A 23,378-nucleotide genomic window follows, 5' to 3' on the forward strand; every position below is an offset into this window, starting at 1 on the left:
ATTAACCTTCACAACTGTAAAATGGGACAGACCTCACCTGAGAGGGTTATGATTAAATAGTCACGTGGACAATGTGCTGAGCAGTGCCTTGAACATTATTAGTCCCTATATCAAAGACCTTAACTGTGAACTTTCATCCAGAATACATTAACAAAGGCTCCACCCAAGACCTATTGGATCAGAATCTCTGCAGGTATTTCTGCCAGGTCAGCAGTGTGGAAACTACTGTGTTTGCTGCAGGTAAATGGAGCGCAAATATTTACTGAACCTCTAGGCAGATGCTTTACTCATCTACACCTCCAGCCCTAAACCCTCCCTGAAATTTTGGAATTCCCATCGCCCCCGTCTGCTGGGTCTTGGCTTTCACATAATGTCATTTCAAGTTCAACTTGTCTAAAAACCCTGAAAACCATTTCCCTCTTCTGACCACAGTTTCTATTACCTAGAGGACATTTCTATCCTCTACCAGGCATTATCCCCTAGTATGCTCCTCCTCTCAATTATTTTAATCACCTAGTAAATTAACAAAGCTGAATTCACCTGAAAACTTAGTAGTTACCTTTAACTCCTTTCTGTCACTCAATGCCCCTCCTCCACTCCACCCCACCCAAGTGTTCTTATTTGGTATCGTTTCCATTCTAACCATCCTACAACTAGAATACAATAACAATCTCCTGAGTGGCTTACCATCCTACAACCAGAATACAATAACAATCTCCTGAGTGGCATCTCTGCCTTTAAACTAGCTCCTTCCCCTAAATTCTACACATTGCTTACAGACTACTTCTTCCTGAAGCATTACTGTGGTTCCTCTATTCTCAGGACACTGACCAGCAGTGGCTCTCTCTTGCTTACCAGATAGAATCTAAAACCCCAACAAAGTAGCTTTAAGTACAGTAGAAAAACACTGTACAAGAATTCTAAAGAAGGCCAGGAGTGGTGGCTCATGCCTGTAATCTTAGCACTCTGGGAGGCCAAGGCAGGAGGATGGCTTGAGCTCAGGAGTTTGAGGTTGCTGTGAGCTAAGCTGATGCCACAGCACGGCACTCTAGCCTGGGCAACAGAGTGAGATTGTCTCCAAAAAAATAAATAAAATTAAAAAATAAATTCAAAAGAATAGGATTAGAACCCCTCCTATGCCACTTATTAGCTGTTGGACCATCGGCATTATTATCCTCTTTAGGGTCCTAATCTACATAGTAGGTTATATATTCAGTAGTTCATGTTTATTGAGCATCTACTATACAGCCAATCATAGGATTAGGTGCCTGAACTATAAAAGTTTATCTATGATTTTTATCTATGACTCTTAAGGCCAGGCTCTTAAGATACTTTGGCCCATATCATCCACTATCTCTTAGTATGCCCCTACGCTAAATTAGTTCACTCAGTGCCAAGTACATCTTTCACTTTCCTACCTCCTAGCCTTTGCTCTTGCCAGCTCCCCACCTTCCTTTCTGCGCCCCTGAAAGTATTCTTCTACCCTTCCCTAACCAAGTTTTACTTATCCTAGAAGATCCAACTGAAATCCCTTCTCTTCCTCCAGCCCTTTCCAACACTACCCTACTTATCTGATACATAATCACGTTACCTCAAGACATCTCTTATACAGTTACTTTAGTACCATTTTTAGATTTTACATATTAAAATCCTGCACACCCAATTTGATTAAAAGTTCCTTAAGAACGAGGGCTATAACTTTATTATATCTACATTCCCGTGGTTAGTATGATTTGTTCAACTCTACTGCATTTCCAAGCAGTAACTGAGTCACCCCTCCAATACCACAAAGCCATCAATGTTACTTACCACTTCACTTTGCATGTCTGTACATTCCATTCCACAATATGTTTATCATCTGAACAACTATATAAACAGCCACTGTCTTGATGCCACTGTATACAATTGACTCTGTTGTCATGTCCACCGCTCTGCAGATTTAAAAAAAAGATTAACATGATATTGTATAATATGATGTAATGACCCTGAAGTCATTACCAGTTAACTAAAATGTTAGGCCTTAACCTAACGAAAAGCCTTAATGTACATCTGTCCATTTTAGTTTTCCAACATCAAAAAGGAAATAAACCAGCTAGAACTTCAAATGTTAAACTTTCCCTTCTCCTCTGTTTAAAAAAACCTATTTCCACACCATAAGTCAAAGCATATTAGTCCTAAACGCCATCTGCCTGATAACAATGCCCACTCCAAGCATGACAAAATACTCTATGAACAGTGGCAAAAAGTTTGACACATCAGTGAACTAGTAAAGTCAAATCGTAGAGTCCAAAATAACACTTAAAGTAAAAATCAAGTCTAGTTAAAAATATCCTTGAAAAATCCCTTTTAAAAAAGTACCAAAACTATCTCTCAAAAAAGACTATCACTGTTACTTCAGGTTAACACTGAATGTATCCTTGTGTTATGGACCATACCATATAAACAATATTAATTTTAAACACACACAGCATAGCAAGACATCCATTCACTCAGGGGCATGCAGGAATGAAGAGATTAACTGCGGAGAGCTAATCTTACAAGCATTCCAGGACAAACTCACTTAGCAGAATGAGGTGCTAAATCACGTACAACATAAGCAATTTCACTCTTTCTACCTGAATTCACATAAATATACACATAATGAAACACCACTATGCATATATCTAAGCTAAGAATAAAAGTAATTACTCAAAAGCCAATTCCAGATAAGATTACTCCCACTTCAAAAGAAAAATATTTTAAAATGTTAAGTTGTTACTTCCCTCCTTTATCAGTTCTCTATTCAAAGAACTAATCCTATATTATACACAGGAAGCATTAACAACAAAGGATATAAACAGATAAATTCCATAGAAAGAATTCAGTAAGGAAATAAATAAAAACATTCCACTTTGTTAGTAATCAAAGAAATGCAAACCAAAACAAAGTAGCATTTTTAGTCTGTTCATCTAGCAATTTGTTTTGCATTATAATGCCCATGCTGGTGGGGTTACAATAAAAATGATACTATATTGCTAGGGGCAGTGAAAATTACCACACCCTTTTGGAAAGCAATTTGTCCACCCATTCATTCACTTACTCATTCAACAAACATTTACTAAATACCATTTACAAGCCAAGCACTTTCAATATATTATTAGTCTAAGTCCTAATAAAGTCATGCAAGGTAGGTTGCATAATACCCATTTAAGAGGTTAAAAGTTAAACTATTTATCCATGATCACATACTAGTAGGATTCAACCTCAAGACTCTGTCAAAAATTAAAAAAAAAAAAAGAAGCCCTAAATGGTCAATATTAGTTAAGTAACAAATGGACTACCCAATGCATTGGGACTTTAGGCAGTCATTAAAAATGTTTATAACTAGTTCTTGACAAATACAAAAAATGCTTGTATTGTAATTTAATGAAAAAAATCAGGATACAAAATAGATGGACAGAAGCCAACGATATTTTTTTAAATATATGTATAAAGCAAAGAAATAATATGAAATATTAACAGTGGATCTCTTGGTGACAGACTTAGATATAAATTTTTTCCCTTTTCAACTTTATGTAACTCCAAATTTTCTAAGGATAGATGTAGTTCCAAATTTTCTATGGGTAGGTGTTATTTAAAATGGAAAACTTAATTGTTTCATTTCTACATAAAGCATTCCCATATACAGGAGTCCAGTGAACAGAAATACCCTGCAATAGATACTGTCTGAATAAATTATGCCAGTTAAGTTACTATCTTCCAGTGCCAAATCCACCCTTCTATACTCTGCTCCATGATGCTGGGACTCTGCAAACCTCATTTCTGCTTTGTCAGCTGGATCTGTGGACTTGGCCAATAACGGGTGCTCAAGGGAGACACAGCTGGAGGGAGAATAAGGGACTTGTTCCTTCTTGCCTCCTTGTTTGCATCACAGCAGTGATGGCAATTCCCTCCAGCAATTTTTCTAACACTGGGAGAACCAGTCTCATCACCTCCTGTCAAAGACACCAGCACTAGGCAGCTGAAGCCCCTTCCTCAGCCTGAGATCTAGACCTCATGACCTTGGGGCCGCTCCTCATCAAGAGATAACAGTAGCAATGAAGCAGCAGCACCTGCTCCCAAAAGTTCTCAGTTTCAGCAATAATTCCAACTGCCTCCTTTATTCCCCTAGCCCAAGAGGTGGTGAGCTGCTTCCTGCAGTTGCTACCTGTAATACCTTAGAGTTCTCTTAACCCTTTCTTATTTTAAACCTAGTCAGTAATTCCTTACTTTCACCCATAATGAGGGCTATGTTACCTATTACAGCTTTTATCAAATACTACTATTCAGCTCTTTAAATGTAGAAAGGACAAAAAACTGTCCCTATAGCGCAGATCCCATCACACACTAGAAGTATTTTGTTTTTAACAATTCTAATAATCAGTTTCCCTGTCATACCACTTTTATATAAAATATATGTACACTTACTATTAATTTACTGTGTAATTCTCCTTTTACTGTACTGTATAATAAAATGCTACCAACTGCTGTCCCAAGAGCCAACAAGTCAATCTGGTCACTTGTTCCTATAGCTTCTGATTTCCTTTTTTTCCTCTGGGGACTTTCCTGCAAAAAAAAAAAAAAGAAAAGAAAAAAAAAAAAAACCAATTTATTTTTTAGTATTTCAAACACTGAAACATCATTAAAGCACAAGTACAAATGCCCACTAGCCCGAAAAGACACTTTGGGTGGGGGGAAGATGGAAGAAGCTTTCAGGTAATTTTCTTGCTTACTACAAAAAAAAAAAAAAAAAAAAAAGAGTCCCTCCAACAGAAAGAGAAGTTCATAATTGTCTGTCCTCCTGCCTCCTACCCTTTGGATGGAAAGCAGCAAATAGGAAAACTTGGTATATTTTTGGTACTCTCCTAACAGGTCCAAGCAGCCTCAATGCTGTCTCTACTTCTCAAAAAAGTGACCACTCCTCCTGAGAGGCCCAATCCAAGTGAAGCCTCCATTCCCCAAGCAAAGAGACGCACACCCAAGGATCTATGAATCCATAAATCCATACCCAAGCAGCCAATTCTTCCCTTTTTTCTCCCTGATATTTCCTCAAATTCTAGCTTAGCTTTCAGGAAAAGGGACTCAAACATTTTTACATTTATAAACATGCATTAACTTCAATCTGAATCAACAAATAGTTTTAATTAGTACAGCAGCTCAGAGCACACACTAGAGAAGTTGCTCCAATGACTGGTCAAACACTAGGCAGGGAGCACCAAAAAAAGAAAAAAAAAGAAAAAAAGGCAGCCCAGGACACATAAAAATCTGCCCAATCCAAGGACCACCAATGACAACTACAATGTTACCCAATGTTACCAGTGCATAAAGAATATAAGGCAGTAGGCCGGGCGCGGTGGCTCACGCCTGTAATCCTAGCACTCTGGGAGGCCGAGGCGGGTGGATCGCTCGAGGTCAGGAGTTCAAGACCAGCCTGAGCAAGAGTGAGACCCCGTCTCTACTAAAAATAGAAAGAAATTATATGGACAACTAAAATATATATATAGAAAAAATTAGCCGGGCATGGTGGCGCATGCCTGTAGTCCCAGCTACTCGGGAGGCTGAGGCAGTAGGATCGCTTAAGCCCAGGAGTTTGAGGTTGCTGTGAGCTAGGCTGACGCCACGGCACTCACTCTAGCCCGGGCAACAGAGTGAGACTCTGTCTCAAAAAAAAAAAAAAAAAAAAAAAAGAATATAAGGCAGTAGATATAAAAAGCAAATTCTTTTTTTTTTTTTCATTTAGTTATGGGGGGAGGGTGTTACATATGAAGAATTCAATTCATTGGACACACTTAAATAAGCAAAACGGTTTAACCAAAAAAAAAAAGGGGGTAACTTTTTACTTTCAGAAAAATACACATTTGTAAGTCCTTAGAAATATATCTATATTAACAAACCCAAAAGAGAGGTTACAATTAAAAGCTAAAGTATAAAAAGTCTGATTAGTAACATTTGATTTGCTTGAAACAGCCTTAGCATTAGGATGTCCTCCATCTCACTTTCAGTTACATGAATTTCTAAAGCTACCTGTGAATGATCCGAGGGCAAATTACTTCTTTATAAGGTTATAAATACAAATACCTATTTCAGGGAAGGGCAGTGGGGGAAAATATATGAACCCACTACTACCTCATTCGAAAACTCTTCTTTAAAAAATTCCAGGAAATATTTCTTTTATTTGCAAATCAAAATTCTTAATATCTACACTGAAGTTTCTCAATGTGTGGAACAAAGGCTGCTCTAAATATGTATATGCTTTACTGCAGATTTGCATTTGCATTAAAACGCACGAAGAAATTTTAGAATTAAACATTAACATAGTCGAAGCCTTAATTTCTGTCTGCAATCTCTCCATATTTTTTGTAGAAGCAGAGGCAGGTGGAACGAAGATCCATAGGATTGATGCCCAATTTTGAGAATCACTGGTGTAAATACAAATAATAATTCAATTAATTTAATCGCAAAGAACTATTGACTCATGGTTTTCAGAGTTGGATGGCATTTTTAAAAATAACTTCTCATTCAGCAGGATAAGCATGTCCAAACAAGTAACACATCAACAAGATCATAAGCTTATACAACCAATGTACGCTTTAACAAAATCTAGTATTTTAAGTATTACTCCATACTAAATTATCTCTGAAACCAAGAGTTCAGTGCTACTGATTATAGATTATGGCACATCTTTTACTATCTGAACATGTTATTTCTGTAACTGAAAAATTTAAATAACTCCCCAGAGAATAAATCAATATAAACAACTCTATGGAATTCAAAAGCATCCACAATTTGCCTCCAACCCACCTTCTCCAGCCTTATCTCCATTTCCATCCTTACATTACACTCCTGAAACACCCATTTACTCATTTTGCTTTTGCCTTTTCCCTTCACTTGGAAGGGGACTTTTCCTACTCAATTTTTATTTGTTAAAAATCCTCTCCATGCTAAGGCCCACCTCAAATACTATCTCCTCCACAGAAACTTCTTTCTCTTAAGGCACAAGTCATATTCCGCATTACAGAAATGATAAATCTGAATTGTCTTTATTTATTCTTTTACATCTAAGTCACGCTGTTCCATTTCCTCTAAAGTGCCTAGTACAATGTCATGTGCACACTGATTATAAGTGTAAATATATAAAGTAATAAAAAAGGTAGACTAAAAATTTAGTTCACATATTTACAACTGGAAAAATCACAATTCTTGAAGGTACCAGGAGTGAAGACCAAAAGGATGTTGTAATTTCTTAGACCAAGGAGTCTTTTCCAACATGAAGGGCAGACTAAACTAAGCAATAAATATCAAAGACTGTCTGATAAGAGCTTATCACCATTTGATCCAGAAGACAATTGGAAGGTTGAGGGAAAGCCTCAATGGCACATGTGCCTGATTTATTATAAAAAGGAATTGTACAGATGAGGTGAAGACAGGAAAAAAAGCACATCCAAGTGATGAGAAGTCTAAATTTGATGAGTAATTAAGCAATGACTTTTTAGACTGAGATTCCAGAGTAAGAAGAATTACATAGAGAGCCAGTACACACATTCATAAAAATATATGTACAGATAACTAAATCAAGTTTCACAAAAAAATTTACCATGGGTAATACTTTCTTATATTTTCCATTCTATTTCATTTTTTTAATGCTATCACAACCCACTAAGTGTATTTCACAATCCATTAATGGATGAAAATCTTTTAAAAAATACTAACCTCTAGACACTGAAAATTATGCCCAAGTTTTAAGCTTCATTCTCCAATTAGTCTCTTATTCCATTTCTTGGCCTGTCTTATTGCCACTCACTCTGGCTTGTGTGTAAGTTTCATGGATAGCAATGTACAAAATGTGTGCATTTTACATAAAATTATATACAGTATTTATAACAAAACGATTAAATTCGAATACTCAGAAACTTCTATTTCTGCCAATTGGATCCCATCTACAAACTACCTTCTTTGGAAGCTTAAATACTGGCAAGCCCTCAAGACAGAGGACTATAAAGGAACACATCTAAACTGTGCTACATCTCTAAGGGATGGCAATGCGGGTACTCAGCTCAAATTTTTCCTAGAAACATCCTTAATGTTACCATGCTTGTCCTGTCCAATGTCTGAAACGCCATGTGCTTCATTAAACAAGTACTAAACTGTATTAGGTCATTTTAATTGCAGTGACAGCAAAGCAGCATAAACACATTTACTGTGATAGCCAATAGCAGACAAGGTCTCCAGGGTTTGACAGCAGTTAGGGAAGGAGAAAAGCAGACAAGTTAGAGAGATGTAACAGGGCGATCCAACAGCAGGGTCAGTTCCTAAGTAGCTCAGCCACTTACTTACTATGTGGCTTGGGTAGAAAATTTAATATTTCAGCCTCAGTTTACACATATAAATCTGAGGAACTCTAAAAATAGCATCCATCTAGAGTCCAATCTGTCTTTCTGTACTTTCCTAGAATATTTTCTTGTCACAATTAGAGGTCTCCTTCCCCCAGTCTTCATCGACCAAATGCTCAGCTATATGACATGTACAAAAACTCTCTGAAAACTATTGTGGTGTAAATGCAAAGTATTGTAATCATTCTGTGAGCAACAAAAAGCCGCAATTTAATTTTTCTAAACACGTATGAATCACTACCTTAACCCATTAACCAAGAAACCCAGCATTAACTAATCTTTCTCCATTTGTAAGTGTTATCATCACCACACTTTGTCCTTGAGTGGCAAACTGCCAGTTATTAAACTAAATACAGGATATTCTTACAAACTGATTTACACCAGGGAATGCAGCATTAATGAGTCCAGAGAGAATACTCACTGATTCATTCAATAATAACTGCTGACATTTATTGAGCACTTACTACATGCCAGCCTATTCTATACCAGTCATATACATTGCCTCATTGAATCCTCTGAGGACCCGGAAAGGTGGGTGGTATTATCTCTACTTCACGTTTGAATGTACTATATGTCACATGCCAGGACCCTGACAAAATGCTTGGAACAGGGGCTTCAGAATAACATCCTTTCCATGCCTCATACTCTAAGCCTCAAAAATATAAAAAAGGAAGGGTTTAATATGATGAGACCATCATAAAATTTAAGTGCAAGGAACATAACACAGGGACAGAAGTTAAAGCAGTTGCTACAAATGCTTCTGTATTTTTTACCTTTAAAAATCATGTGACTTTTAAATTCCACACCACAAGAAAACTATCTCTCTTCCTAATTTTCAAGTAAAATCGATACTCCAGGACACATCCCCAAGATGGGAGACTGGATGCCTCTACATTTCTCCCACGTTTCAGTTCTGTGATTTAAGATTGAGGGTTTCAATCCAAGAAGCATATCAAAAAAAAAAAAAAAAGAAGTTTAAGGGAAACGATGTAGGGGTGCTGGATCAGGAATCAGGGTACCTTGACTCTAGTGGCCACGCTCCTTTACTGGTTATTAAGGCTTTAGTCGAGTCATTTACCTTTCTTAGCTATGATTCTCAATCAGTTTTTTAAAGTGCAATGATTTCACAGCTAAGTAGAGTACAGGTAAAAAGGATATTGAAACCTGTAAAACTTTTAATGTAGCCCAACTCTCACTCATCAATGAGGCCCCCAAAATTAAAGCAACTTGCTCAATATGACAAAAACAAGTTTGAGGTGAGTCCTGATTATGAAACCTAATCCAGTTATTTTTCTAGTGTATCACAGTGTTGTATATAATCCAAAACTATGACTTTTGAGACTAGAAAAAAGTTTCATTCTTGGACAATGTGACTGAAAGTCAACAGAAAAGCACAGTGGGTGACAAGTTTTTGTCAAGCTAATATTAACTACTTGTAGATAAGCAAGAACTGAGCTACTGAGCTCTAAAGACCCAAGTTCCATCCTGGTTCCATTTTTTTACTTTATACAAGTTGCTTAGTTTACCAGAGTTTCTGCTTCTTCTCAAACAAGGTGCAAATTTCCTTCCTTATCAATCTTGCAGGACTAACCATACGAATTTAAGATATTAATACCACTACTTAACGCTTACACACATAGAACTATTCTAAGTGCTTTCTGCATTATTAAATGTATTAATCTTCACAACCACTCTATGAAGGAGGTATATCATCCCCATTTTGTAAATGAGAAACTAAAGGCACAATTACTACTATGAAGCAGAGCCTGGATTCAAACCTAGGCAGTATAGCTTGGGTCCATGCACCTACCGAACCACTCCTCTGTATTTCTCTCAGCATTAACATTATTACTACTTTACAGGACTGTTAAATACATACATAGAAAACAACTTTGAAAATGAAAAATATGGAGAGTGCTGTAATTTTAATAACGACAGCTCTGATTTTTTTTACAAGTCCAAGTTCTGTGACTGACTTATAAGCCTAGATAGGTTCCTTTTATTAATGGACAGGAGAAACTATGAAAATGTATCTTAAAATCTGAAAAATATCTAAACATACGAATCCAGAGTATACATAGCAAGTTAGATGTATTCCTTTTTCTAACACAAAAATTTAGCAGAAGGTTACCCAGGTAGCCAGATCTATCCTAAATACGAGGTTTTGCAGTTTTGCACATAGTTACAGCTCAAGGCCACACACGTCAGTATACCTGACGATTCCAAATCGCAGTGGAGTAAATTGGTTTGGCTACTTTGTAACTACAGTTACCACGTGCGTGATGAGTTAGAGAGATCGAGTCGAGTGTCTCAACAGTGAATGACATTTACTTGACACAGGGCCCCAACAGTGAAAAAGCTTTCCCTAACTCAGCAGTTTCCAATCTAAGGGACAATTCACCTGGACACTCATACCGTATTAAGTTAAGGTACTTCTTCACTTTACCTCCATATCCTAATGCAGGCTTCAGACTTGGGGGTTGAGAGGTTTGAAATCCGGGGGGGGGGGGGGGGCAAGCAATAAGAAGTAAGAAGCAGTAAGTAAGAAGATTCAAAATGCTGAGAATGCAAGGAGCCTGGGAAAGTTTAAAGTTTCAAGAGTGAAAGTCCCACGACCTGGACGTGGAAGGGAACACGTGGTAAGCCGGCACCCAAGGGGGGGGGGGCAGTGTCCGGAAGCAAGTACAGACTTGTTCAGTCCAACTGTCCAGGGAAAAGCCAATGAGCTGGGTCCGGGCCGGAGAACAGTACAGTCCCAAAACTGGGCTCTGTCAAAAGCCGGGGCCCCAATAAACGCATACTGATGAGAGAGGCCTGGTAGAAGGAAGCCGCCCCTGGGGGACCAGGGGCCTCCGCGAACATGGCGGCCTGGCGACAGTGGGGCGCAGACCACATGGAGCCCCCCAGTAGGGCTCGGATCCACGGCCGGCCAGACCGAGTCGCGCCCTCTCTCACCGCCCCCAAGACAGGCCGCATCCGGGGCTGGCGGCGTGGGCCCAGCGCGCGCCGACGCCACGCTCCGTGCCTCCTCACCCCCGGCCGCCGCGGGCCACGCGCGAGGCCCGGCCAAGCACCACGCAGCTGAAGGGGCTCCAAGGCCGAGCCCAGGCGGTCGCCCGCCCCGCGCCGTCCCGCTAGCTTTACCTTGGCCTGCAGCCGCGCTGGCGCCCAGGCCAGACAGGTGCAGGTACCGCTGAGGTGCGCGGAAGGCACGTACTCCTGGTGCAGCCGGTTGTTGGCTGTCTCCCAAACTCGCAGGTGACCGTCGGTAGAAGCCAAAGCGAAGTAGGTCTGGCTGTGCGGGGAGAAGGCGCAGGGAACCCCCGCCGGGGCCAGAGGGTCGCCGCTACAGCCACCGCCCGCCGCCATTGCTGCTCTGGCTCCGCGGCAGCCACGTGTTCGTCTGTGCGCAGGCGCACCGGCGCGGGGCGGGGCCTGGAGGAAGGAAGTGGGGCGGAGGGAACGCAGGGAGCTGGGGGAGTGGCTCTTCGAGACGCAGGCGAGCTTTGGGCGGGCCCAGCCTGTGGACGGTGGCCGGATGGGACCTCTGGCTAATTATCTGGGGCGGGAGTGGGCATGTGAGGGAACGTGACTGTAGACTCGCGATCAAGGCCCGTTGCTTTAAAAAAAAAAAAAAGAAAAATACTTTTTTTAAAAATGACATGTTTGAACAAAATATTTAAAAGAAATATTCACTTAGAACTGCATGATTGTAACAACTGTTTCCATTTTCCCCTGTTCACTTCCAGACTGTAATCATGTACGTACATAGTAACAATTTATTCAATCATAATAGTGTAAAAGTAATGATGGGAGAGGCTATTCCCTCCTATTTCATAGAGATTGGTCTCATGTTGCTACATCAAATAGACGCTTTTTAGGAGCGTATCTGTAGTCCTAGCTACTAGGAAGGCTGAGGCAGGAGGATGCTTGAGCCCAGGAGTTGGAGGTTGCAGTGAGCTAGGATGACGCCACGGCACTCTAGCCCGGGCAACAGAGTGACACCCTGCCTCAAAAAAAGAAAAAAGAAAAGGTGGTAGCTGAGTTCAGGAGCCAAATTATCTAGAATCTTGTAAACCATAGTAAAGTATTTGGATTTTATTCTAAGGTAATAGAAATAAGCCAATGTGGAAGACTACATTTTCCAGTCTTATTTGCAATAAGGTGAAGCCATATGAGATGGGCTTATAGAATAATATCCTTAAAGTGGAGGGTATGTTATTCTTCACTGCTTTTTCCTTCTTAATCCTGGAACTCAAATGTGATGGCCAGGACTAGACCACTCATATTGGATTTAAGGGGAAAATAACACACTGAGAATGGTAGAGGAAGAAGATAGAAGAATCTAGAAAGCCTAAAGCCTTGCACCAACTTGCCCTGGACCAACTCCTTTGGGCTTCTTTTATATGAAAGAAAGTGAACATTCTTCTTAAACTGCTATATTTTAGGTTGTGCAGCTGAACCTAATTCTGCTTATTCTTTTGTATTTTTTGACTCGGTGATACCACCAGTCAGGAGTCAGCTCTGTTTATTGCCCAATCCCACATCTCACTTCCACCCAAACACATACACACATCAAATCCATCGTCAGATGCTATTTTCTCTCTTACATAACTCCCCATTCAATTTCCTTATCTAGATCCAATTCTCTTTTCTTGTTTAAACCTTCATATGTCTCACTTGAACTGCCACTACTGCTTTTAACTGGACTGCCTTCCTCCAGGCTGGTCCCTTAGGGTGATCTTTGCAGATCATATGTCTGACTATGCTACCTGTCTACTTAAAACCCTTTACAACCTTGCTGGTACACACAGAAGAAAATCTACACTGCTTAATATATGTGGATTACAAGATAATCTGTCATCTCGTTTCTGTCAACCTCCCCAGCATTATCACTCACCATGGATTGCCTCAAATATCATGCTCCACAACCTGACCTGCTTGTGGTTTCCTGCCCTTACCACACTTACTCTGGGATCTGCTCTTTCACTCATATCTATAATTAATTCCACCTCTTCCAATCTTCACTCTGCCCCCAATTCTAGCCCTTTGTCCAATTTATGAGCTAACATTTTTTTTTTTTTTTTTGAGACAGGGTCTCACTCTGTTCCTTGGGCTAGAGTGCAGTGGCGTCATCATAGCTCACTGCAACCTCAAACTCCTGGGCTCAGGAGATCTTTTCTACCCCTGCCTGAAGTAGCTGGGACTACAGGCTTAAGTCACCATGCCCAGCTAATTTTTCTATTTTTTGTAGAGGCAGGGTCTGCGCTTTGTTGCTCAGGCTGATCTTGAACTCCTGGCCTCAAGCGACCTTCCTGCCTCAGCCTCCCAAAGTCTGTTAGGATTACAGACAGGAGGCACCACACCTGGACTCAACTAATAATTAATTTAACTAATTCCTATCAATCCTAAAGAGTCCGCTCAGGTAACACCAGCTTTAATTTAAAATACCTCTCTAACCCTTAACAAAATATTAGCAAACCAAGTCCAGCAATATATTAAAAGAAGGTTAAATACTATGACCAAATGGGATTTATTCAAGGAATTCAAGGTCAGTTTAACACCCAAAATGAATAAATGTAAATATGTCATCTTACTAGGATAAAGGATAAAAACCATGCCATAATCTTAAAAAATGCAGAAAAATGATCTAATAAATTATTATCCAACATACATTCATGATTTACAAAAGAAAACAAACTGTTAGCAAACTAGGAATAGAAAAGAATATCCTCAACCTGACAAACGGAATCTACAAAAGCCCACAGTTTACATCATACTTAATAATGAAAGACTGAATGCTTTTCTCCTAAGATTTGGAAGAAGGCAAGAATGTCCACTCTTGGCCAGACACAGTGGCTCACACCTGTAATCCTAGCACTCTGAAAGGATGAGGTGGGAGGATTGCTTGAGGTCAGAAGTTTGAGACCAGCCTGAGCAAAAGCGAGATCCCGTGTCTACAAAAAATAGAAAACTTAGCTGGGCACAGTGGCATACATCTTTAGTCCCAGCTACCCGGGAGGCTGAGGCAGGAGGATCACTTGAGCCCAGGAGTTTGAGGTTGCAGTGAGCTACAATAATGCCACTGCACTCTAGCCAGGGTGACAGAGCAAGATTCTGTCTCAAAAAAAGAAAAGAAAAGAAAAAGAATGTCAACTCTCACCACTTCTAGTCAACACTTTATTGGAGGATCTAGCTGGTGCACTAAAGTAAATACTACTACTATTAATAATAATAGCACCCAGATTGGAGAGGAAGGAGTAAAAGTGTCTTTATTCACAGATGACATATAGAAAACCTCAAGGAATCCACAACAAAATAAAAAACTACTAAACAAGTGTAATGAGGATACAAGATCAACATTCAAAAAAAGCAGTTGTATGTCTATATACTATTAATGTACAATCTGAAAATTATATTTTTAAAAATCCATTTGCAATAGCACCAGAAATAATAAAATACTTGTGAATAAATTTAATAAAAGAAGGGCTAGGCATGGTGGCTCACACCTGTAATTCCAGCACTTTGGAAGGCTGAGGTTGGAGGATTGCTTGAAGCCGGGACTACAAGACCAGGCTGGGCAATGTGGCAAGACCTGGACTCTACAAAAAATTTAAAAATTAACCAGGTGTAGTTGCATACACCTGTAGTCCCAGTTACTTGGGAGGCTGAGGTGGGAGGATTGCTTGAGCCCAGGAGTTGGAGGTTACAGTGAACTATGATTGGGCCACTGTAATCCAGGCTGGGTGAGAGAGTGAGACCCTAACTCAAAAAAAAAAATTTTTTTTTTTATAAAACAAGTACAAGATGTATACTTTGAAATGTGCAAAGCATTGGTGGGAGAAATTAAAGGAGACTTAAATGACTGGAAAGATATTTCATGTTCATGAATTGTTAAACTCAATATTGTCAAGATAGCAATTCTCCCCAAATTAAACTATAAATTCAATGCAATCCCTATGAAAATATAAGCAGGACTTTTTGCAAAATCAACAGCCTAATCTTAATCTATTTACAAAGAAATGCATAGGACCTAAAATAGTGAAAACAATTTTTTTTAATTTTTTTAATTTTAAAAAAAATAACTTATTTCTTTTCATTTTTTCAGTAGCCAGCTACTAAAAACAATTTTTTAAAAGAGCAACATTGGTGCATTCACATCACTGAATTTCACAACTAACTATAAAGCTACAGCAATCAAGACAGTGTTGTAATGGTATCAGTATGAGCACATAAAGCAATGGCACAAACTCAAGAGTTCAGAAATAAACTATTACCTTTAAAGTCAATTTATTTAGGTAACGTGCCAATACAACAAGACAATTCAATGGGCAATGAATAGTCTTACAGTCCTGAGCCAATTGATATCCACATGCAAAGATATATATTAATAAATAAGATAAACAACCAATTCAAAAATCAGCAAAAGACTTGAACAGACTCTTCACCAAAGAAGATACATGAATGATTAATAAGCATATGAAAAGATGCTCAACATCATTAACCTTTAAGGAAATGCAAATTAAAACAATAATGAGATACAATTTCATACCCACTAACATGGCTATGATAAAAAAGATAGACAACAGGTGTTGGTGAGGATGTAAAGAAACTGGAACCCATATCCATTGCTTGGGGAAATATGAAAAGGTACAGCCTCTTTGGGAAACACTTTGGTGGTTTCTTAAATTAAACATGAACTTCCCATACAACCCAGCAATTGTACTCCTAGGTCTACCCAAGACAAAGACTAAAAACTGTATAATTCTATTTATATGAAATATCCAAAAAGACCATATTTATAAAGATAGAAAACAGGTCAGTGGTTGCCTGGGGCTAAGGGTAGAAACAGAATAACTGCAACTGGGCACAAGGGAACTTTTTAGGATGATAGAAATGTTCTAAAATTGGATTGTGGCAGTGGTTGCACAACTCTGTAAAATTACTAAAAATCATTGGATTGTTCACTTACTAAACAATTCTATCATTTGATTTTTTTTTCATTTGCTTAGTGCTTTGAGTTGCTGTTTTATAAACAATTCTAAATTACACTAAAATTTAATTTACGATGGTTAAAATTTAAGATTATGTAAATTAATCCCAATGAAGTTTAAAAAAAAAAAAGGACAGCCTGTTGTGTCTGCAGCAACCTCGGTTCAAATCTGAGTCAGGGCACCAATAAAATTTAAAAAAAAAAAAAAAAGAAACAAAAAAGAGAGCCTTTCCTAAGATCTTTTTTAATAGTAGAGTGCCAATTAATAAATATGAAAAAAATTATCAAGTAAAAAATTCATCATTTGATTGTCGCTAGGATTCTAAAGTTTTTAAAAAAATCATCAGTGAATGCAAAACGAATCTCAATATATTTTCCCATAAATTACTTATTAATTACAAAGATTCAAATAGTAACCTTACAGTGGAGATACTAGAATTACTCAGACTTAACTAAGTGATCAAATCTCACATCATCGACATAGGGGCAAACCAGCACCGTGTGACTCTTGACATGATGCACTAAGAAGGAAAAGTTCAATTCAGTGGTATTTCTGCCAAAAATGCATAAACCAAATCTAATCAGGAGGAAACATCAACCCAAAGTGAGAGGAATTCTATGAAATAACTTGCCTGTATACTTAAGAAATGTCAAGGTCAAGAAATAAAGGCTGAGGGGCTGTTTGTCCTAGATTAAAGAAGGCTAAAGAGACATGACAACTAACTGAATGTGTGATCCTGGACTGGATCCTGGACTGGAAAAAACTATACAGGATATTTTGGGCCAAGTGACAAAATTTGAATGTAGTCTGTAGATTAAGTAATGTATTATAATAACATCCTTAACGTGATTTATCTGCACTGTGGGTAGTTGGAAAAACATCCTTGTTTTTAGGATATACCTGCTGCAGTATTAAGGGGTAAAGTGACACAATGTCTCCAACCTACTCTCAAATGGTTCAGGAAAAAAAAAGTGTATGTGTGTGTGGTACACAGGGAGAGAGATGGGGAGAGGAAGAAGGAGAAAGAGAGGAAGAAAGAAGAATGAAAAAGCAAAGAGGTTAAAACGTAAACAGTAGATGAGTCTGGAAAACAGATATGGAAGACCCTTGTATACCTTTTGAAACTGTATCAACATAAAAGTTACAAAAAAGTCTTTTTTGGTATCCAACCTCAAAATCCTCCCCTTAGGCAATCTCTGTTTCTGCTTATGATGATTTCTGTCATTTCATTTACCACACTGCATTAAAATCCCAGTGGCATACCTAGCATACCTAACACCCAAATGGACCACTAAAAAAAAAGTCAACCTCCTTCTCTGTAAAAAAGAAAAAAATTTCTAGTAATAATCATGAAATGAAATGAGTAATAATAAAGGCAATGAAATAAACACATTGATAAATTTTCTTTTATTGAACTACACATAAATAATCCTGCTAGTTAAAAAAGATAAATAAATATATAATATAATAAGCACTTTAGCAGTATAAAAAAGGAAAAAGTTATGGATTAATACTTTTAATTATGTTAAAACATTTTTTTAAAGGAGAGGAAGCTTATACCTACATATTGATTTGTTGCAGTAATGAATAATACCATTAGTTTTGTTTGAAAGCCTTTAACTTCTGGAGATTTATCAATGACTTCTGGGCAAAATTGATCTTCTTCAGATATTCCTGTTCAATAATCAGTGCTGCTGCATTTGTTAATTTGCATTTGTTCACAGTGGCTAGACAACACTTTGTATTCATTTTAAGTTTGAATAGTTTCTTTTACATAAAAAAAAGTACATACAAATACTTAGAAAAGTCTTAAAGCTTGGCAGAGATTTGTAAAATTCCTGTTTCACAATAAATTTCAGTAATTGTAATACTGTCCATGCCTTTGTGTTTTTCTTGTTTGTTTGTTTGGGTTTTTGTTTTTGTTTTTTGTTAGGTAGGTAGCTTTCAGATGTCTCTGTAGTTAAAATATTTTAAACACAAATAAAAATCCCAAGAAGTCGAAGAATTACAGGATGGAAGTACCTCAAGTCTGCTTCTTCATCTTTATAATTGATGTGCTATTCTTGTTGATTCCAAATCTCCTGCTGTAACACAGAAATATATAGTACAGCTGGGGTTGGAGACATAAATTGTGCCCATAGCAAGTTTAAATGATTCTGAAACTTTAAGAACTTAAAAAGAACTCTTGGAACTACGTCCACTGGTGTCGGGCCAACTACATAATTAAGAGTCCTTGGAATTAACTTTTTTATAGAGCACATTGTTTATCAAAGGATAAGTAATAAAAATGTGCTAATCGGATGATTTCTATCATACCTACATACTTAAAACTCAGCCAGGTGCTTTGGCTCATGACTGTAATCCTAGCATTTTGGAGGCCGAGGCAGGAGGATTGTTGAGGCCAAAAGTTCGAGACCAGCCTGGGCGATATCAAGACCCTCATCTCTACAAAAAAAAAATTTTTTTTTAATTAGCTGGGCATGGTAGCATATGCCTGTAGTCCCAACTACCTGGGATGCTGAGGCAGGAGGATCGCTTGAACTGAGGAGTTTGAGGTTGCAATGAGCTATGGTGACACCACTGCACTGCAGCCTGGACAACAGAGCAAGACCTTGTCTCAAAACAAACAAACAAACAAACTCTATAGTAAGCATAGCAATTGTTTAGCCTTAAACCAATACTAAAAGATTTGGGGGAAAAGAAATATTTTACCACTGACATTGTTTAGAATTTGTGGCACATGGTGATAATAAGAAGCAGACTGACTTAGTTATAGTATTGTTTTGAATTCTTCACAGACAGTGCACCTCTTTATTGCCTGAATACTGGACAGAGAGCTCCCACCACTCTGACCCTGGTATACCATTGTATCTTCCCTAAGGGACTGTGAGTTCTTGGAGGGCAATATATACTCCCCATCCTCCTCTCCAATCTCTGTATCCCCAACTAAGCATGAGGTGTGGCACACAGTAGATACTCAGCTCATGTTTATCAAATAACTGAATGAAAGAATGTAGGATAGGAGTAAAGAGGCTTCAGACAAAGGTAGTCAAATTTGGTGACTACTGAAGTAGCCCATGAGAAAGATGACTGTGCCTAAAGTGGTGGCTAATGGAACTCCACAGGACTTGGCCACTAATCAGAGGGTATGCATGTGTGCCCATCCATCTGTGTTGGAAGAGAGCTGCAAAGAAAATAATTGCAGATGACTTGGAACTTGCTAGCCTAGAAATGATAGAAAATTATGTGATTTTAATTAATACAGGGACTGTAAGAAGATGGAAGAGTGGAGGAAAGGTGGAATGATGAATTAGTTCAATTTGGGCCATGCTGAGTTTGAAGTACCAGCAGGTCAACAGGTGATGTGTCTAGTAGACAGTTGAAAATATGGATTTTTGTCCAGGCGTGGTGGCTCACGCCTGTAATCCGAGCACTCTGGGAGGCCAAGGCAGGAAGATTGCTTGAGCTCAGGAGTTTGAGACCAGCTTGAGCAAGAGTGAGATCTCATCTCTTTAAATAAATAAAAATATGAAAATATGGATTTTAGATCTGGCACAGTGGTTCATACCTATAATCCAGTGCTTTGGGAGACCAAGGCAGGAGGATTGCTTGAGGCCAGGAGTTCCAGACCAGCCTGAGCAACATAGTGAGACTCCAGCTCTACAAAAATTTCAAAAATTTAGCCAGTGTGGTGGCATGGTCTGTAGTTCCAGCTATTTGGGGGGCAGAGACAGAAAGATCATTTGAGCCCAGGAACTGGAGGTTGCAATGAGCTACGATGATTGCACAACTGCACTCTGGTTTGGGCAAGAAGGCAAGACTCCTATAGCAAAACAAGAAAGTAAGAAAAAAGCAAATAAATTGATTTTACATTTAATTTTTTGTTTAAAAGATTCAAGTGTCTCATTAATAATTTTCAAAAATGAACTGCTTCAGCTACTTTATCTCTAAATAGGCTTTTTTTTTTTTTTTTTTTAAAGAGACAAGGTTTCATTCTGTCAGCCAGGCTGTGGCACGATCACTCACTGCAGCCTCAAATTCCTGGGCTCAAGTGATCCTCCCATCTCAGCCTCCTGAGTAGCTAAGACCACAGGAGCACACCCTACCTGGCTGATTTTTAAATTTTCTTTGGTTTTTTTAGAGACAGAGGTCTCCCTATGTTGCCCAGGCTGGTTTCTAACTCCTGGCCTCCCAAAGCGCTAAGATTATAGGTGTGAGCCACCATGCCCAGCTAAATAGGATTTTGAACAGACCTGAGAACATAACCTCTATTTACACCAGATTGCAAATATCCTATTCACAATTATGTTTTAGGAATACAACACATTTATTAAATGGGATTGCCTAAACTAGCTAGCATGCAACTGTGAGAGAAAAATGCTAGTTGCTCCTAAATTCATTCCTCACTTCTTCAATAGTAATAGAACTTTAGATTTTTAGCTGGCTTATGTCCAACTGTAATAAAGACAAAATTTCTCAGCTTCCTTTGCAGCTGGATGTAGCCATGTGATTAAGTTTTGGTCAATCAACGGTAAACAGAAGTGATATGTGCTTAGAGAAGTGTTTTTAAAGAAAAAGAGTATGACTTTTTCCCCTCTTCCCCCTTCTCACTAACTGGGATTGAGATGTGATGGCTAGAGCTTGAGCAGCTATACTGAACTATGAGGTAAACCTTGGAATGGTGACCATACCCAGGGGTACCTGACACTTCAGAGTGCCATCTTAGCCCAGAATGACCTACCTTCACTTACAGCCAAACTGTATTCTAACTAATAAACAACCTTACCAAATTGTTTGACTTTACAGAGCAGAAACAAGAGTCACTTAATTAGGCAAGATTTCTTATAGTAGGAAAGCTCACAATGGTGACACTTGGACATGGACATTTGCTAAGGTGTGACACTAAGCCTTTATTGCTATTTATGCTTATTCATTGTCTACAATACAAGCAGTGAAAATGAGAGAAGAGTAAAGAATGAGAAAAAGGATATGACTACAATTTTGCAAAAACTAAACAAATAAAAACCAGCAATACATAGAAGAAAGATTAGAATGATATTTATCCTGGGTGTTCGGATAAGTCCTCTTGAAGTAAGATATTCATGATTAGGAGCCAAGTACGCAAAATGAATGAACGAATGAATGATGAATGACTAGATGGACGGATCTCCCCAGGGTTTTAAGACTTAAAGTTTACAGGACTTTGGTTATGTTATGTGCATTCATTGTAAGTCTGGTGAACAAAGACAGAGAACATAAACATAAAGCTTAAATGTCTCAAAATTAACTTTAGTTTTTTATTTTTATTTTTTTTGAGACAGAGTCTCTGTTGCCTGGGCTAGAGTGCCATGGCATCAGCCTGACTCACAGTAACCCCAAACTCCTGGGCTCAAGCAATCCTTCTGTCTCAGCCTCCCGAGTAGCTGGGACTACAGGCATGCGCTATCATGCCTGGCTACTTTTTTTTCTATATATATTTTTAGTTGTCCAGATAATTTCCTTCTATTTTTAGTAGAGACAGGGGTCTCACTCTTGCCCAGGCTGATCTCAAACTCCTGACCTTGAGCGGATACTCCTGCCTCGGCCTCCCAGAGTGCTAGCATTACATGTGTGAGCCACCACACCCGGCCTCAAAATTAACTTTATAAACCAGAGGACTTGAGTTCTGCAGGGTGAGCTGGTGCACCTGAGAAATAGAGGGAGGGTGGAAAGGAGAGGTTCAGTGTGGAGGGTCTCTGAGGCCCAGACAGGGGCTGGCCCCTGACCAGTGGTAGGGGTGGTAGGGATGGAGGGGAGGAATCAGCCCATTTGCCAGAAGAAGAACCCTGAGGAGGAGGAAAGAGGATCTAGCATCCTCTCCAGGAGAGGAATTGCAAGGAGAACTGATCAGTTCTTGAAATTCTAAAATGATGTTCTCAATGTACTAGCAAACTGGTTCTGGATCGTCCTATATGATATCCTCTAATTTAGGAACAAAAAAGGTGTTTAGTGACTCATGGTGGGTGGATATTCATAAGAAGACTCCCCACCCCAGTTCTAAATATCATGCAATTTTTCTTTGAACCCCATACACAGGTTTGAGAAGGTTTTAAACTTCTCTGGATTTAGATTTACAGTTTCTGATAACACAACAGTAAATCCTATACAAGTTCTACAGGATCCAAATTCAAGTTCAGGGCCGGGAGCCGTGGCTCACACCTGTAATCCTAGCACTCTGGGAGGCCGAGGCCGGCAGATTGTTTGAACTCAGGAGTTCGAGACCAGCCTGAGCAAGAGCGAGACCCCATCTCTACTAAAAATAGAAAGAAATTATATGGACAGCTAAAAATATATATATAGAAAAAATTAGCCGGGCATGGTGGCGCATGCCCGTAGTCCCAGCTACTCAGGAGGCTGAGGCAGGAGGATTGCTTGAGCCCAGGAGTTTGAGGTTGCTGTGAGCTAGGCTGACGCCATGGCACTCTAGCCGGGGCAACAGAGTGAGACTCTGTCTCAAAACACACACACACACACACACACACACACACAAATTCAAGTTCAGCAGCAACTGGGGGAGAAAGAGAAAAAAGAGAAAAGCAGTTATGTTCTTTGACTTAGATACTTTATATTTCATAAAAGTAAGAAAAAAATCTGTGAACAGTTCTAATAAAAACTAAATAAATGTACAGATATAGTATAAAATACATGACAACAATTAAATATAATTGAACCATATTTCCACATTATTTAGTATAGGGGCCTAGGTATTAGCACTGCTGTTTTTCTCATTTTATACTTTCTTCATTCATTTATTCAACAAATGTTTATTGAGGGCATATTGTGTGCCTGGTACTAGGACAGGCACTGGAATTATAATGATGGCCAATCCACAGTCACTCTAGCCTAGGCAACAGAGTGAGACTCTGTCTCAAAATAAATAAATAAATAAATAAAAATAAAAGGGTGTTACAGTACAAAGAGCATGGGCTGTTGAGCC

The 23,378-nt window shown here is 38.8% G+C and overlaps 1 protein-coding gene across 1 annotated transcript in view; it reads right to left on the minus strand.

The window, feature by feature from the left end:
• Positions 1 to 11,809, minus strand: part of WDR43 (WD repeat domain 43) — a 46,203-nt gene extending 34,394 nt beyond the window's left edge. Inside the window, exons 1-3 of the mRNA XM_069494151.1 lie at positions 11,553 to 11,809; positions 4,447 to 4,584; positions 1,810 to 1,931 (exon numbers count right to left, since the gene is read on the minus strand). Coding sequence (XP_069350252.1) covers positions 1,810 to 1,931; positions 4,447 to 4,584; positions 11,553 to 11,777 — 485 coding nt within the window. The 5' untranslated portion in view covers positions 11,778 to 11,809. The remainder of the gene's footprint in view (positions 1 to 1,809; positions 1,932 to 4,446; positions 4,585 to 11,552) is intronic.
• Positions 11,810 to 23,378: the final 11,569 nt, after the last annotated feature.

This window comes from Eulemur rufifrons, chromosome 19 (assembly GCF_041146395.1).
Source record: "Eulemur rufifrons isolate Redbay chromosome 19, OSU_ERuf_1, whole genome shotgun sequence".
Lineage (NCBI taxonomy): Eukaryota > Metazoa > Chordata > Mammalia > Primates > Lemuridae > Eulemur > Eulemur rufifrons.